The sequence below is a fragment of the Elgaria multicarinata genome, chromosome 10, assembly GCF_023053635.1.
Source record: "Elgaria multicarinata webbii isolate HBS135686 ecotype San Diego chromosome 10, rElgMul1.1.pri, whole genome shotgun sequence".
Lineage (NCBI taxonomy): Eukaryota > Metazoa > Chordata > Lepidosauria > Squamata > Anguidae > Elgaria > Elgaria multicarinata.
Window position 1 is genome coordinate 93,775,793 of NC_086180.1, and position 18,494 is coordinate 93,794,286.

Here is an 18,494-nt window from a genome sequence, read left to right on the forward strand (position 1 = left end):
GTTCCACCAGTACACTGATGACACCCAACTCTATTACTCCTTTCCACCCAATTCCAAGGAACCGGTTTCTGTGCTAAACCGGTGACTGTTGGCAGCAATGGATTGGATGAGGGCGAACAAATTGAAGCTTAATCCAGATAAGACAGAGGTGCTCCTGGTCAGTCGAAAGGCAGATCAGGGAATAGGGATTCAGCTTGTGCTGGATGGGGTTACACTCCCCCTGAAGACACAGGTCCGCAGCTTGGGTGTACTTCTGGATTCAGTCCTGAGCCTGGATGCCCAAGTTTCAGTGGTGGCCAGGAATGCATTTGCACAGTTAAAGCTAGTGAGCCAGCTGCGCCCGTTCCTAGAGATGTCAGACCTGGCCACAGTGACACATGCCTTAGTTACATCCTGATTGGATTACTGTAACACACTCTACATGGGGCTGCCTTTAAAGAGTGTTTGGAAACTCCAGCTGGTTCAAAGCACTGCAGCCAGATTGTTGACTGTTACAGGGAGCATACAACTCTCCTGTTAAAACAGCTCCACTGGCTTCCAGTCTGTTTCTGGGCACAATTCAAAGTGCTGGTTATGACCTATAAAGCCCTATATGGCTCGGGTCCAGATTATTTGAAAGACCCTATTCTCCCTTATGAGCCTGCCCACGCTTTGAGATCTTCTGGAGAAGCCCTTCTTTCAGTCTCACCATCTTCACTGGTGCGCTTGGTGGGAACATGGGAGAGGGCCTTCTCGGTGGCTGCTCCAGTGCTTTGGAACTCTCTTCCCAGGGAAGCTAGACAGCCTCCCTCCTTGATGGGCTTTCAAAAGCAGGCTAAAACTTGTTTGTTCCAGCAGGCCTTTGGAGAATAATCTGGCCCTCCATCTATGTTAATGACTTATAACTGTGTTGTGTATTTTAAACAGGTTTTTTTTTCAAAGTATATTTTAAACTTTGTAAGGCCGCCTTGAAGCCCAGTATTGGGCAAAAGCGGGATACAAATATATATAATAATTATAATAATAAGGCACCGTCACTTCAGCACACTCCACTCTAAGTCACACCTTGACTGGAAAAACCACCACGATGCAGAATGAAGCGAAAATAGAGAGATCCACCGAAGAACAGCGGATACAAGAATCCAATCAGCTGTGTAAAATTTTCAGGAACAACAGTCCCAATAGTTCCACATGACTGAAGCAACGCCAAGGAGTCAGCAAGCAGGACAACACCTTCCATGGAAGTAGCAGCCGAGTAAACCCAAAGGGCCACTCCAGGCTTCACACTCCTTCAGATGAAAATGGGGAGGGGTCCCACTGGTTACAACAGCAGGTCTCAGCAGTGAAGACGAGTAGAGCAGACAGTAAATAAATGGTAGTAACCAGGCAAAGTAGAATAACAGGTTAGCAATAGCGAATAGTAGAGATGGCCTATAAGGCCATTGAGCCCAACCCCCTGCTCAATGTGGGAATCCACCCTAAAGCATACCTGACAAATCGAGGATAAAGAAATAATAGTGCTGAAGGAGATACCAACGAGAATTCTACGCAGGAGGAAAGATTATGCATTTCTGATGACTATATTGAAACAGAAAAAGATCAGTTTCCTTTGGGAGCTCCTGGAAGAGGTTGTTTTTACTTTTGAGGTTCGGAGATACAAGCTGAACTCGGTACAGAAGGCAAGAAACTTTATAGAAACTCACAAAAAAGAATGGGAGGAGCCACAATCAAAATTGGAAGAGGACCAAGCACCAGGGTGCTACGAGAAGAGAATGAGATTGTCTCTCTTTCCCTTTTGTATTTAATATAAAGGAAAAGATGAATTATAAGTTCTTAACTTGGAACATTATCTCAGCAAATGGAAAAAAGGAAAATGGAGTTGTCTTATATTACAGGAATCACTACAGTTGTTAAGGCCGGTGAGTGAGTTGAGCATTCCACCATTATAATTTATTTAGCGGGGTGGGGGGAAGGGGAACCTAGGACCCTAAAATGAAAAATATTTCAGGAATCTTTCTGAAACACGGTACTGCCAGAAAGAAATGCTGGCTTTACATTCCCTGCGCGTTTCAGGGAGATTCCTGAAATATTGAGGTCTGGGTGGGAGTTTAAAGGAGAAAAAGGGAGAGAAAGTCTGTCCGTCACAATCTGCTTTGTTTTTCTCGGGGGTGGCGACTTTTTTTTTGCGCACTCGTAGCGCAAAAGGGGAAGCCTCCCGGTGGAATCTATAAACAGGATTAAATTCTGCTATCCATCCGATTGATGGAATGGCCTTTCTTTTTTCGAAAGACCGTTCCATCAATTTTTAATTAATTTTTAAAATCCCCATGTTTCTCAATGGGGAATCTGATAAGCTCACGCATGCACGTGAGCTTCAGAATCCCCAGAGGGAAATGGAGAGCAGGGAGAGCGCGGCCGGCGTTCATCCCCGACGGGCCAGGTAAGTGGGGTTAGGGGAGCTTGCCTGGAGCCGCTGCTGCATTCGTGCAGCGGCGGGCCCAGGTGTAGCGGGGGGGGGGGAAATCGGGGGGGAAGTCGCCCCCCACCCACCCCCGGTTTCACCCTGTCCGTCGGCTGCAGCCCGGGGTTTCAATTGAGCGCCCGGCTCCACCCGAAAGCAAGCCGGGCGCTCACTTGAAACCCCGGGCTGCAGTCGACTTGGGTGGAGGGGGGGGGAGGTGAGGGGGCCCCGCGTCGCTGGGGTGGGGGTGCGGGGGGACCTTCCCTAGCCTCGCCGCAGCTCGAACTGCAGCGGCGGCGGCGAGGGCAGGGAAGAGCCGCGCCGCTGGTGTGTGTGTGTGTGTGTGTGAGATTGATTCCCTGGTCTCCGCTGCTGCCAACCGTGGCAGCGGCCGGAGGCTAGGGAATCAATCAATCAATCACACACACACAGCCGGCTTGCAGCCGACTTGGGCGGGGGAGGGAAGGAGAGGAGAGGGGGAAGGAGAGGAAGGACTTCCCTTACCTTCCTCGTTGCTGCTCTGGCGGGAAATGTGCTTCCCTGCCGGAAACGGAAGTGACGTCACTTCCGTTTCCGGCAGGGAAGCACATTTCCCGCCAGAGCAGCAACGAGGAAGGTAAGGGAAGTCCCTCCTCTCCCCCAGCGTGTGGGGGGGGGGCGGCGGCGGCGGCTGTAGATGAGGGTAGGCCGGGCCGCCCCGCGCCGGAGGGGTTTGGGGCCTTCTCTAGCCCCGCCGCCACTGCCTCCGCGGCGGCGGCGGCTGGGTCAGAGAAGGCCCCAAACCCCACCAGCGCGGGGCGGCCTGGCCTACCCTCATCTACAGCCGCTGCCGCTGCCGTCCACCAGGGCCGCGCCGCCCCGCGCCGGTGGGGTTTGGGGCCTTCTCTAGCCCCGCCGCCTCTGCCGCCGCCTTAGATCCAGCGGGGGCGGTGGGGGGGTTCCCTGTATCTTTAATAGTTGCATAGAAAAGGGAATTTCAGCAGGTGTCATTTGTATGCATGTAGCACCTGCTGAAGTTCCCTCTTCATCACAACAGTGAAAGCTGCAGGAGCCTTGCCTCTTTTGTATGTGGTCAAGATGGCAGGGTTCCTGCAGCTTTAACTGTTGTGACGAAGAGGGAATTTCACCAGGTGCTGCATGAATACAAGTGACACCTGCTGAAATTCCCTTTTCATGCAATTTTTAAAAATGCAGGAGCCCTGTTTTCCTTTCCATGTGGCTAGGGAGGCCATATGCAAAAGAGTACAGGCCTCCTGTATCTTTAATAGTTGCATAGAAAAGGGAATTTCAGCAGGTGTCATTTGTATGCAAGTAGCACCTGCTGAAGTTCCCTCTTCATCACAACAGTGAAAGTCGCAGGAGCCTTGCCTCTTTTGTATGTGGTCAAGATGGCAGGGTTCCTGCAGCTTTAACTGTTGTGACGAAGAGGGAATTTCACCAGGTTCTCCATATATACAAATGACACCTGCTGAAATTCCCTTTTCTAGGCAACTGTTAAAAATGCAGGAGCCCTGTCTTCCTTTTCATGTGGCTAGGGAGACCATATGTAAAAGAGTACAGGCCTCCTGTATTTTTAATAGTTGCATAGAAAAGGGAATTTCAGCAGGTGTCATGTAGCACCTGGTGAAATTCTCTCTTCATCACAACGTTTAAAGTCACAGGAGCCTTGCCTCTTTTGTATCTGGTCAAGATGGCAGGGTTCCTGCAGCTTTAACTGTTGTGACGAAGAGGGAATTTCACCAGGTTCTCCATATATACAAATGACACCTGCTGAAATCCCCTTTTCTAGGCAACTGTTAAAAATGCAGGAGCCCTGTTTTCTTTTTCATGTGGCTAGGGAGGCCATATGCAAAAGAGTACAGGCCTCCTGTATCTTTAATAGTTGCATAGAAAAGGGAATTTCAGCAGGTGTCATTTGTATGCATGTAGCACCTGGTGAAATTCTCTCTTCATCACAACATTTAAAGTCGCAGGAGCCTTGCCTCTTTTGTATCTGGTCAAGATGGCAGGGTTCCTGCAGCTTTAACTGTTGTGACGAAGAGGGAATTTCACCAGGTTCTCCATATATACAAATGACACCTGCTGAAATTCCCTTTTCTAGGCAACCGTTAAAAATGCAGGAGCCCTGTCTTCCTTTTCATGTGGCTAGGGAGACCGTATGCAAAAGAGTACAGGCCTCCTGTATCTTTAATAGTTGCATAAAAAAGGGAATTTCAGTAGGTGTCATTTGTATGCATGTAGCACCTGGTGAAATTCTCTCTTCATCACAACGTTTAAAGTCACAGGAGCCTTGCCTCTTTTGTATCTGGTCAAGATGGCAGGGTTCCTGCAGCTTTAACTGTTGTGACGAAGAGGGAATTTCACCAGGTTCTCCATATATACAAATGACACCTGCTGAAATTCCCTTTTCTATGCAACTGTAAAAGAGGCAGGAGCCCTGTACTCCTTTGCATATGGTCACAAGGTGGGGCTGGTGACTCCGATGTCAGTGGGTCTATGAATCCATGGGTATTTGCATAGGATTGTAGGATTTTATGTCTAACCTTGCATAGGATTGTAGGATTTATGTACCCACAGATTCATAGCCCCACCGACATTGGAGTCACCAGCCCCCTGCCCCTGTGACCATATGAAAAGGAGCACAGGGCTCCTGTATCTTTAACAGTTGCATAGAAAAGGGAATTTCAGCAGAGGGGAACCTGGTGAAGTTCCCACTTCATCACACCAGTTAAAGGTGCAGGAGAAAAATATATTTTTTACTTAATTAACATTAAAGAGTCACTCTAGTACAGCTCCTGCAGCTTTCACTGCTGTGATGAAGAGGGAATTTCACCAGGTGCTGCATGAATACAAGTGACACCTGCTGAAATTCCCTTTTCTATGCAACTGTAAAAGAGGCAGGAGCCCTGTACTCCTTTGCATATGGTCACATGGTGGGGCTGGTGACTCCGATGTCAGTGGGTCTATGAATCCGTGGGTATATGCATAGGATTGTAGGATTTTGTGTCTAACCTTGCATAGGATTGTAGGATTTACGTACCCATGGATTCATTCAGCTTGCACTGTTGTGATGAAAAGGGAATTTCACCAGGTGTCATTTGTATATATGGAGAACCTGGTGAAATCTCCTTTTCATCACAACAGTGAAAGCTGCAGGAGCCATACTACAGTGACCGCATTTAAAAGAGGGCAGGGCTTTCGTCATCCTTTACAAAAAGCCATGAAATTCAATGAACAAAAAACCTACGGTTTATAAAACAACGTTAAGGCCGTACACTTTCCCACCAAGCACCAAAAAGCGGGGAAATTGGGAGTGAAGGCTCGCCAGCCTTAACGCCACATCCTCCCTAAGGAGGCAGAAAGTACCAGTGAAATTCTCATTCTGCCAAAGCAGATAAACCATGAGGACAGGATGGAGAATAGGATATGCAGAGGTGACTGTGGGGTTGTGGAAAACTGATGACGAACAACTTAGAGCCACCTACTTCTTTTTTTGTTTAGAGCAGCCCTTCCCCAACCTGGTGCCCTCCAAAGGTGTTGGACTGCAACGACGGAGCAGGTAAGAAACCCCACCCCCTCCTGCCTGGCCCTGCTGCCAGGTAAGCCCCAACCCACTTACGTGTTCCATCGTCACTGGGCCCGGGCTTGAACTGAGCACCCTGGTCCATCAGGAAACTCAATTCAAGCCTGGGCCCGGGGACGACGGAGCAGGTAAGCACCCCCCTCCTGCCTGGGCCCTTACCTGGACCCGCTGCCGCTGCTGTGCAAACTGCAGCAACGGCTCCAGGCAAGCCCCCACCCCAGCCCACCCCACTTACCTGCTCCGTTGTCGCTGGGCCCCGGCTTGAATCGAGTGCCCTGGTCCACCCGGAAGCAAGTCCGCACCTGCAGCCTTGCTTCTGGTTGGACTCAGGGGCTTGATTCAAGCACAGGTCAGGCCATGACGGAGAAGGTAAGTGGGGTGGGCTTGCCTGGAGCTGCCACCGCAACAGTTTGTGCAGTGGCAGCTCCAGGTAAGGGGCCAGGCAGGAGGGGGGTTGGCTGGAGCTGCCACACTTTGTGCAGCGGTGGCAGCAGGTCCAGGTAAGGGGCCAGGTGTGTGTGGGGTGTGTGTTCTTACCTGCTCTGTCATCGGCTGGCCCTGACTTGAATTGAGCCCCTGGGTCCACCCAGAAGCAAGGCTGCAAGTGTGGCCTTGCTTCCAGGTGCACCAGGGCGCTCAGTTCAAGCCCGGGCCCAACGATGACAGAGCAGGTAAGCGGGGTGGGGTGGGGGTGGGCTTGCCTGGAGGCGCCGCCCTACGTTCCCCATCCTGCTGTCCCAGCATTCCTGACCATGGGACATACTGACTTGCAATGATAGATCGTTGCAGTCCAACACCTTTGGAGGGCACCAGGTTGGGGAAGGGCTGCTCTAAACAAAAAAAGAAGTAGGTGGCTCTAAGTTGTTCGTCATCAGTTTTCCACAACCCCACAGTCACCTCTGCATATCCTATTCTCCATCCTGTCCTCATGGTTTATCTGCTTTGGCAGAATGAGAATTTCACTGGTACTTTCTGCCTCCTTAGGGAGGATGTGGCGTTAAGGCTGGCGAGCCTTAACTCCCAATTTCCCCGCTTTTTGGTGCTTGGTGGGAAAGTGTACGGCCTTAACTGTGATATGTGGATGTATATACCTTTAAGAGGCCTGTAGCTGCTAGTCTCCAGGTCCTCATCGAAGGCCTGGGCGGAGCCTCTGTTTCTGTCAGTTGGTGTTGTGGGCCTTGCTGAGGGAGTTTGGTGTCACTGTTCTAAGAAGTTTTAGTAATAAAAGAATCCAGCAATGAAAAGACTCTGATGTTATTGCCTGGTAGTCTAGAGGCAAGTGGCAGGCTGAGCAGGTAAGCTCACCCGTATGGTCCCTATGCCTGAGGGATACTACATGGTGTCAGAAGTGGGATCTCCCCTTCAGAAATCCACTTGAAGAGGGGTTTTAGTGCCCGCCGCCATATTGGAATAAAACATGGAGCATTTTAAACCTCCTTCTGAGCTAAGCTTTATCGGGAACTTAGGAGAACTTCAGGGAACTCAGGGATACAGAACCTCTGATGGAAGATAGAGTGATCTACAGTTTGTCCAGTACAGACCCGCTTAGTGATCATATGCTCAAATCATTGCAAGAACACACGTCAGCAGATACATGCCTACAGGGCTTGAAGACTCTACATATTAATGGCTGGCCCAGGAGGCGCAAGCAGATTAGGCCTGAACTTTATCCCTATTGGCCTCTCAGAGACAGTATTCGAATTGAAAATGACTTGTTGCTGGTGGGACACAAAATCATCATCCCCCAGGGCGCCAGAGACAACATGTTAAAACTGCTGCACTTACCACACCAAGGGGTCAATAGATCTAAAGCACATGCTCGGGCATTGATGTATTGGCCTCGTATGAATGAAGAGATAGAACGGTGGGTCAACAATTGTCAGCCATGCCAGGAACATCAGCCAGCCAATCAGAGGGAACCAATGATCCCTCACGAGATCCCAGACCTGCCATGGCTAAAGGTAGCAGCTGATATTTTCGAGTTACAAGGTCACTCTTACCTGGTAGTCATGGACTACTTTTCTAAGTTCCCTGAAGTTCTCCACTTGACAGATAAAACAGCTGTGACTGTTGTTGCCAGATTGAAGGCAACATTTGCACGTCATGGTATACCTAAAGAGATAATCTGTGACCATGTACCATTTGCGAGCCAGGTTATGAGACAATTTGCAACTGAGTGGGGGATCACCTTGACACATTCGAGCCCAGCTTACCCCCAGTCCAACGGGCAAGCAGAACGTACTATACAAACCATCAAGCACATGCTATCGAAAACTCTACAAGATGGCGCTGATCCATATCTGGCTCTGTTGAACCTGTGTAATACTCCAGTAACAGGTTTAGATTTTGCTCCTGCCCAATTGCTCATGGGACGTTTACTACGGAGCACACTGCCAGCTATTACATCTGCCCTGAAGCCCAGGGTGCCACGTGGAGCGCACCCTAGATTACAAGATCGACAGAGGCAGCAGAAAGCATATTATGACAAGCACACAGCACCTCTTCCACCTTTGCAAGTAGGAGACAGGGTCAGGTTGAAAACAACTTTAGGTTGGATGCCAGCATCAGTAGCTCAGAAAAGAAGAGAGCCACGCTCATATGTAGTGGAGACTCCCCAAGGTCAAACTTATAGAAGGAACAGGGGGCACCTCAGGAGGGATTGCTTTTCCCCTGTGAGTGCAACCAATGTGGATCTAGGGGTTGCAGAGGAGCTGGCATCCCCTGAGGCAGTGGTCTTGCCAGAAGGACCTCAAGGTGAGCTGGAGCTATCGTCAGATGGAACAGCAGATGGAATCGAACGGACACGGAGTGGGCGAGAAGTGAGACTACCAGCAAAGTTTAAGGACTATGTTATGGGATAGTGGTGAAGAGCTGAGATTGACAAGTTAAGATTTAATTGAACAAAAGTTATTGTTTTTATGGAGAAGGGGGGATGTGATATGTGGATGTATATACCTTTAAGAGGCCTGTAGCTGCTAGTCTCCAGGTCCTCATCGAAGGCCTGGGCGGAGCCTCTGTTTCTGTCAGTTGGTGTTGTGGGCCTTGCTGAGGGAGTTTGGTGTCACTGTTCTAAGAAGTTTTAGTAATAAAAGAATCCAGCAATGAAAAGACTCTGATGTTATTGCCTGGTAGTCTAGAGGCAAGTGGCAGGCTGAGCAGGTAAGCTCACCCGTATGGTCCCTATGCCTGAGGGATACTACAAACGTTGTTTTATAAACCGTAGGTTTTTTGTTCATTGAATATTATATTATATTTAAACCCAGAATTAATACTGACAGATGAACAAGGGAGATATGTGGGAGTTAAAATTACTTTAAATGGAGTGTCAACGTTGGTGTTGTGGGTCTATGCCCCCAATGATCATAAAGCGGAATTTTACAAGTAATTTTACCAGTCTTTCTGATTTATCCTATGATAATTGCTATTTGATGGGGGACTGGAATGGAGTTATTTTACCACAAATAGATAGGACATCGGAGAAAAAGATCCAAAGTCATCAAGGCAAACTCCCTAAAGCTTTTTTGACCCGATGGACAATCTGGGATTAGTGTGGAGACACAGAAATGGCAACTCAAAGGATTGTACCTATTTTTCAGAAAGGCACAAGTCCTTCTCAAGAATAGACATGATTTTGACAACTAAAGAATTTTTTACAAAAGTCAGCAAAATAGAAATCTTACCTAAATCTTTTTCAGATCACAATTCTATATCTATGGTGTATAGGAGAAAAGGTAAAACATTTAGATGGAGATTAAATGAAACCTTACTGCAAGATAAAAGTATGGTGGACAGCATTAAAAGAAAACTGAAAGAATATTTTGAATTGAATCTGAATAAGGGAACAGATCTTCAAATGGTCTGGGACACAAGTAAGACTTATATGAGAGGACATTTTGATCAACAAAATAGTCAATTTAAGAGGAAAAGAGAAGAGAAAACACAAAACATTCTGAATGAGATTTAAAAAAAGAAGATCTAATGAAAATGCCTGGAAAGGCAAGCATTCTTCAACAAATTAAAATGCTGCAACTACAATTATCAATGTTAACAATACGGGATAGGGGGGAAATTAATTATGTGAAGCAAAGAAGTTTCGAATCAGCAAATAAGCCAGAAAAATTGGCTTTCTTATAAATTGAGAAAAGAGAGCAAAAAGAAAACAATATTAAAAATAAAGGAGAGCGGAATAGAACTAACAGGTGGCACAGCCATACAAAGAGTCTTTCACCAATACTACTCGAATCTGTATAAAGGACAGCATATACCAGCAGATCTGCTGGATAAATATATCAAAAAACACAAATTACCAAAAATTACAAAGGAACGAAAACAAATGATGAATGGACCTATAACAACAGCTGAGATGGTGGCGATGATAAGAAAGATTAAGTTGGGGAAATCTCTGGGACCACACAGCCAACTCTCCCCACCTCAGCTCCCCGCCACCATTTTATCTTCCTGCTCTAGCTTCTACTTCTTCACTGGCATTACTTTCAATGGGTTGTACATTTGAAAGCATACCTAAATGCATATTCACATCCAAATCCTGCTCCAACTTGTCAATTAAAGTTCGATCAAGGCAAAAGTCTCTGATGAAAATGGATCTGCTTGTACAAATATGGCAAGCCAGGTAGTGACAGCTCAGTTGACTGGACAAGAGGGATGTGCTCCACCTTGCCCTACACAAGCAGCAGTGCTTTAATGGAACAATAGCTGCAAATAAGCTTGGAGGGATGCCCCTCCAACCTGCCACAAGACTTAACATTTTTTTAGTTACTAAAAACACTACTTATAAAAAGCTAATAAGTGATAAAAGCATATAAATTACCTCCATCTGTGCTTTAGGCTCCCCAGCTTTTGCTCTTTCCACCAGTTCTTCAAGGGACACTTCTGGTTCCTCCATTACAGCCTCTACAAAATTCATTCGAAATAGACTTGAGCTTTACTAATAGTATGCAAAGGAACTTTGTGGCCAGCACCATCTACAAAGATACTTGGGCACCCAGTGAATCACATCCCCATTAATAACCAAGTGTTCTGCCAAAGTAGAAATGCATGTCAAGTGCCCTGACAGCTTTGCCCCTGCAAAAATTAGTATTTGCAAAACTTGAGATCATATCATACATTTGTTATTTTAAAAGGCTACTCATATCTGAAGTTTTGTTGATATTATTTGCTTCACTACACAAGAATTTAAGTGGGTGTTTTTGCTCTCTCTCTCTGTGGGATGTGTGTGTGTAAAACCACAATACTTCACAAATAATACTAGCATTCAGCTTGTTTACTGTTAATCTCTACCTCTCCAGAAGTTGATTAATCTTCATTTGGAGGACCTATTTATTTTCAGCATGAAACCGGGCCTTTTAAAGAGTTCTGACTCACACAAATGAATGGTCTATCTTTAAAACACATGCGTAGTTTAAAAGGTCACCTTCTTACTTCTTTGAAAAAAATGAACATCTCTTCTTAACATTTTGAAAGCAATGTACATTCCTGCCATTTAACTGAGGGTTCAAGGAACTAATTCTTCTGAGGAAAACATGCATTGTGAAGCAGGTTAATCAGATCTTGGGATTTTTATTTACTGAGATGAACTATTCATCGTATTAGCATCTTCGTTCCCTGAATAATTTCAAGATAAGCAGTGCTACCTCCACGCTACCTCCCACCCAATAGCCAAAGCTCCCTGGGCAGTGCACAAAAATTAGAACTACAAAATACTGTATAAAATACAATATAAAATATAATAGCTTAAATCTATAATATAAAAGTACAACCAGAGTAAAACCTAGCAGCAATGCAGAGATTTAAAATGCAACAGCATATTTAAAGCAATAGAGCTAAAAGACTGAAATGCTAAAATGCCTGGGAAAATAAAAAGGTCTTAACCTGGCACTGGAAACCGCACAACATAGGCACCAGGCAAACCTCTTTAGAAAGCTCATTCCACAACTGGGTACCACAGACCCTCTTCCTGGCAGCCACTTCACTTCTTTTGGCATATCATTGGCCAGTCCCTGTTAACAATCTGCTGCCCTGTTTAGGAACAGCTGAAGTTTCCAGACCATTTTCAAAGGCAGCCTTACGTATAACACACTGCAGTAATCCAGATGAGAGGTTATGGATAACCGAAGCTATGCCTTGTAACTAGCATTTATAGACATGTCATCTAATGAAAATAGAATATATTTATTCATAGGCTTCAGACATATCGAGAGCAGAGAAAGTTTCTTCTCCAAATAGCTAACCCTCAAGGCCTTCTATGTACAACTGAGGAAAAATTGAAAGAACAGAAATATCACAATCCTGAAAAAGAGTCCAATCATACGACTTCCTTATCACAATGCAATCTAAGAGATTCTGTTACGTGATGTGCTCTTTTAGACCCATGTACAAACTTGCATACGTTCTAAAGAGACCTACACCCACTTATCAGGAATCTTTTGACATTGGCAATAGAGCGTCTGTTGCTAAGTAAGGCGATTCTTATTCATGAAATCTACACGATTGAAGAGGATAACGCCACAATGGCACATTTATTGAGGTTGAAACAGATACAAATGCACAAGCTAGTTTTGGGGAAATTAGCTGAGCAAGTGAGGCTTAGAAGTAGTTTTCAAGACTGAAAAATAGACTTTCTGAGACTTAAGAGTATACACACACACAGCAGGGGAAAGAATAGTGGGAATCTTTAAAGGCAATATACCTTTCCTTGGGCTGGAGCCGTTTCCTGTAGACATGAACTGGGGAGCTTTGCAACTCCTGGTCTCAGGTGAAGAAGAAAAGAATCATAGAATCATAGAATAGCTGAGTTGGAAGGGGCCTACAAGGCCATCGAGTCCAACCCCCTGCTCAATGCAAAAATCCACCCTAAAGCATCCCTGACAAATGGTTGTTCAGCTGCCTCTTGAATGACTCTAGTGTGGGAGAGCCCACAACCTCCCTAGGTAACTGAGGCAAAGCACTCACCAATAGCAGCTTGCTCTCGCAAGCAGGATTCATTAGTATAGCCTTGTGCTTCTAGTCAAAGAGAGAGAGAGACAGCTTGCTTTCTCCAAAACTTGAGGTTTTTTATATGATTTAAAGAAAAGCAGTGACATCACTGCTCATAAACACTGGAAGTGATGCTACTTGCTATGGGAGAGAGACATAACAAAAGAGGGTGATTGAGGATGATGGCTGTACTTGCTGAAACATTCTCTTTACAAAAGATGACTTTACACCATAATGATTGCTTTAAAGACATGTGTTCAGGCTGGGTTCAGCAACAGGGCTGCATTAGCATGTGCATGACCAGTTATCACTCTTGCCATCCAGCATTCATATTCTGCTAAATTTTACCCCCACCTTTGTCTCTGGGGAATGTATTTGAAGAAGTCTATCAGAAAATGATTTTTCTTATTTTTATTTTTCCCCACAAATACATTTATACTCTCCCAGAAACAAGTTCTGAGGAGACGGGGCAGCAAGATGGTGCTGCATTAAGGAATGTTTGCTCAGAGCTCCTTAATTATCTGCTGTCTTATTGGACTTACTGAGTTAAATCACAGCAGTCCTCTATTTTTCTTCTATTTCTTATTTATATTTATTTATTTATTGCACTTATATACCGCTCCCATAGCCAGGGCTCTCTGGGCAGTTTACAGAAATTAAGTCTTATTAAGTCTTTTGTTATAATCTGAAGTGGACTCCAAGGCTTGCATTATTACAACTAATTGGCATTTTACTCTCATTGTCCTGCTCCCATTTATATCCTCATGTTTTTGGATTGGAGCTCCGTGATGTTCAGCTGCCTATTATGCATTAAATGTAAATATTTGTCAAGTTATTGGTTATATTAGGCATAAAGTTCCAGGAAGTAACTCAATATACTTCCACTTTGTAATCACAGGTTGGGTTCGTAAGGGGGTTGAATGCCTGAGTACTGATTGGATGGTGGAGGGGTGTGCTTGGATTGGCTGTGTGAGAGTGGGAGGAGCTGGAGAAACGTAGTGCTTTATATAGTCTGGGCTGACAGGAAGACTGTGTGTGTGGGTTAGGATTCTGTGAAGGGTTGAAGTCGGGTAGAGAGATGAAGGAGTGATTAAGGAATGTGTATATGATTCTGTGAGAACAGTGAAATATGAGAGAAGTGGATATTTTTATGAGACTAAAGATAGTTGAGTATATAGGCAGTAGTTGTTGGGGATATTTTTATCCACAGAAGAAAGAAAAGGACTTTAAGGAGTTAAATGTGTCCTTGGCAAAATTGTCTCTACCAGCAGGAGTCCAGATTGGAGCAGTTTTCTGGTCTACGTGCAAGACTTGTAAAAGAGACAATTGGTTAATTGAGCCAAAGGGAAAATGTATTTAAGATGTCCATGTTTAAAGACATCTTGTTGTCAGGTTTTTATTAGGTTGCTGTCAGGTTGTTACCGTTATTATTTTGTTTGGTGAAGAAGCTGTAAATATGACTATTTTGTAAAGTAATTATCTATTTATTATTATTACTATTATTATTATTTACTTATATAGCACCATCAATGTACATGGTGCTGTACAGAGTAAAACAGTAAATAGCAAGACCCTGCCGCATAGGCTTACAATCTATTGTCAGTAAAAGTTTCTTACTGATAAAACAGACGTGAGTACTTGATTTATTCCTCAAGTAAGACCAGAAAGCTAGCAACCAGTGTGCTTCCAGTACTTCGCAGTCAGCACGCACTCTGGAAAATTAATCAATACCCCGACAGTAGTATCCTAGAGTGGAACCTTTTAAGAAAGAACTGATAGAAACCAATACGCTTAGAAGCCTTGTAACCATATGTATTTCAACTGAGGAAACCATTAAGCTTATGTACATGCACATACTTATGTTAATAAATTCTAATTACTTTCAAACAAGTGATGTGGAGTGACTGAGGAGATAAGAGTTAATGGTGGCAGCGAAATGGGAAACTGAAGGCTAGGTTGCTGGGCTGTAGAGCTGTATGGCCTAAAGAATAAAGACAGGAGCAGCAGCAGCAGGCCTAAACCATCACACACATCATCAGCACAGGGGGACTGAAGTGGTCCTGAGTGCTAGTGGCGTAGATAGTCCTGTCAGGTAGCTTGAGGGTGTCTCAGGTGAAGCCAAGATGTAGCAGGTGAGCCAGGCCATCACAAGCTCTATTAGAGCCATAACAGAGAAAAGCAGAAGATGACTTAAGAACCTGGAGTTACAGGAGAAGTGAAGAGGAGATAAGATAAAGAGATGGTTCGAGTAGGGAGGACTGTAAGCTTTGGAATCTAATTTTACAACAAATATTACTGATTTACCAGTTTCCTGTTGGCAGGGGTGAGTAGCCCACTCTTCCCAGCTGGACAGAAAACAGCAAAGTTATGATGCTTACTAGAAATGCATACAGAATGCTGGGGATAGTTGCCACCTTTGAGAGTATCCCTTTAAGTGGGAAAGTACAGATAAAAATAACAAAATTCTTTACAGACAGAGAGGCTGGCAAAGAGGAGGTGGTGGTCCTATTTTAGATTGGTCTGTTGACCTTAGAAGTGCCACTCAGGTTGTTACAGAGGATCTAGGCCCTCACAATCTTGCTTCAGATCACTGAAACCAGGATGATAAAGGAGCAAACACAGGCAACTGAAAAGGCCAAACAGCTAAATGAACAGTTAAATGACCTGATGTCTAGACAAATTTCAGAGCTGTCTCATAGTTGCAGAAGAGCGAAAGGGGATCTCTCCGGGCAGTTTACATACATGGATTAACTACAGAAAAGCTATTCAAAGACATTTAAGGACATCAACTAGCAACTTTTGACTTCAGCCCTGAGGGCCAAGCACAGCTACTGTAACTACAACTAGATATGAGATCAGATATCGATCCAAGGAGACACTGCAAGGACAACACTGAAATGGAAGAAAGTTAAACAGCAGCAGCAACAACGAGCCTGGCAGGAGGTAAAAAGTGGGGTACTGCGGGGGACTGTGGGAATGCTGTGGAGATAATGTATCTTGACTTCAGCAACACTTTTGACAAAGTGCTCCATGATATTCTGACTAACAAGCTAGCTAAAAGTGGGCTAGAAGGAACAACTATTAGGCGGCTCAACAGTTGGCTACAGAATCGGATTCAAACAGTGCTTATCAACGGTACCTTCTCAAACCGGCGGGAGGTAAAGAGTGGGTTACTGCAGGGCTCAGTCCTGGGCCCAGTGCCCTTCAATATTTTTATTAATAATTTGGACGAGGAGGTGCAGGGAATGCTTATCAAATTTGCAGATGACACCAAATTGGGTGGGATTGCTAATACCCTGGAAGACAGAAACAATCTTCAAAGTGATCTTGATAGGCTGGAGTGCTGGGCTGAAAACAACAGAATGAAATTTAATAGGGATAAATGCCAAGTTCTACACCTAAGAAAAAGAAACTAAATGCAGAGTTACAAGATGCGAGATACTTGGCTCAGTAATACTACAAACGAGAAGGATCTTGGAATTGTTGTAGATCGCAAGCTGAATATGAGTCAACAGTGTGATGTGGCTACAAAATTAAATAAATGCTATTTTTGGCATTCATTAATAGCATAGCTTCCAAATCATGCGAGGTACTGGTTCTTGTCATGGTTCTTTGTGAGGAATCTTCGTCTGAGGAGGAAACGGACTTACCAGAGGCTGAAGACTCTCCTTCCTCTGAGGACATACCAGAGGCAATGTTGCAGGGAGAAAGGGGCCTTACAGAAGAGCTTTGTGAAGGCCGTACTCCCCCACCTCCTGTCTCCAACGAAGCAGATTCTGAGCCTGAAGTAAGTCATCCTCCCAGCCCTCGGAACGAAGAAGATTGAGGCGTGCAGCGCAAGTCCAGCCAGAAAGAAGGTTGCGTCTGCAGAAACATAACGCTGTAAATGCTGCACTTAAATAGCTGGCTGAGACTGAAGGCTCAGTAATGAGCCACAGCTGGAGACAGGTGGGGCCAGGATAAAAAAGGGAACGAAAGAAGCTGCTTGCCACTGGCAACAACGGTTGTGAAGTTGCTGGTTCTGCTGCTTGCTCCGTGACTCACGCTTTGGAATCTTGGTGACTTGGACCCCAGACTGGACTTTGGAACTCCCCTGAATCTCTCTGCTATTTGGACTTTGATGCTGCATCTCTGCTGCCAGGATTTGCTTATCTCTGCCTGTTACTCCTGGCAACGCGGAGCTTTGCTTCTGGCCAGCTTCCCAGACAGACCTAATAAAGACTCAGTATTTGTAAATATGACAGTTCCCCTGTTCCAGCACTGGTTAGGCCTCATCTTAAGTATCATGTCCAGTTCTGGGCACCACACTTCAAGGAGGATGCAGACAAACTGGAGGGGATTCAGAGGAGGGCAATGAGGATGATCACGGGTCTGGAAACAAAGCCTTATGAGGACAGACTAAAAAAACAGAAGAAGAGGAGATAGAGGGGAGACATGATAGCACTCTTCAAATACTTGAAAGGTTGTCACACAGAGAAGGGCCAGGATTTCTTCTCGATCATCACAGAATGTAGGACACGGAATAATGGGATCCTTACAGGGAGCCAGATTCTAGCTGGACATCAGGGGGAAAAATCCTGGCTGTTAGAGCAGTAAACAATGGAACCAATTACCTAGGGAGGTTGTGGGCTCTCCCACACTAGAGGCCTTCAAGATGCAGCTGGACAGCCATCTGTCAGGAATGCTTTAAGGTGGATTCCTGCATTTAGACTTCATGGCTTTATAGGCCTCTTCCAACTCTATTATTCTATGATTCAAAATGCATTTGGAAAGCTTTATTAGACTATGGGTGGATACAAAAAGCAGGCAAACAGCAGCTGTTTTCTCTGAACTGCCATGAAATCAGAATAGCCATTCTAAACATCTAAAAAAAGGTAACTTGCTGAAGCTGCACTTCTGTGTTTTTACTTACGTGTAAGACTCATTAAACTCACTGGGGACTACTTCTGCATAAAACAAGTTTAGGATAACACTGAAATCCAAAGCACATTTTTTTAATTCAATGGAATGTCTTCCGGTTGAACAATCAAAGGTACATACTTAAAGTTTTACAATCCTGCTCACTTACTCCGAAGTAATTCCTACTGGATTAACTCACTTCCGAGCAATTACGCATAGCGGCAGGTTATCAGGGAAAGGGCTTTCCCTTTCTCTCAGCGCAGTATCTTTGTGAAAACACCGGAAAAACAGCTGCTGTCAGCTAGCAGGAGTATCATGAAAAACTCTTCGCAAGGACAGCATGAAAAAGGCGCGCGGGTGGGGGTCAGCGGACAAGCATCCGAGTCATGCAGCTCTCCGCTCTCAACTACAACGGACGGTGGAAGCAAGCGCACACTCAGAGTAAAAGGAAATCCCAACCAACTAGCAGCCGCCCTCTCGTCCACGCACCTCATCGGGAACTTCCGCCGCAAGCAGTAGAGAAGCTAGGATGGGCCTCCTACGCGGTCCGTACACGTTCGACTCCCTGCCTCCCTCTCC

The 18,494-nt window shown here is 45.3% G+C and overlaps 1 protein-coding gene across 2 annotated transcripts in view; it reads right to left on the bottom strand.

Moving 5' to 3' along the window:
• The window catches only part of WFS1 (wolframin ER transmembrane glycoprotein), an 88,999-nt gene extending 70,505 nt beyond the window's left edge, over positions 1 to 18,494 (bottom strand). The window contains exons 1-2 of one of the 2 annotated variants that reach the window (XM_063135814.1): positions 18,405 to 18,494; positions 10,852 to 10,934 (exon numbers count right to left, since the gene is read on the bottom strand). In XM_063135814.1, the coding sequence (XP_062991884.1) occupies positions 10,852 to 10,926 (75 nt within the window). In that variant the 5' untranslated portion in view covers positions 10,927 to 10,934; positions 18,405 to 18,494. Of the gene's footprint in view, positions 1 to 10,851; positions 10,935 to 16,666; positions 17,031 to 18,404 lie in introns of those variants that run through there. The other variant, XM_063135813.1, reaches the window with a different exon arrangement.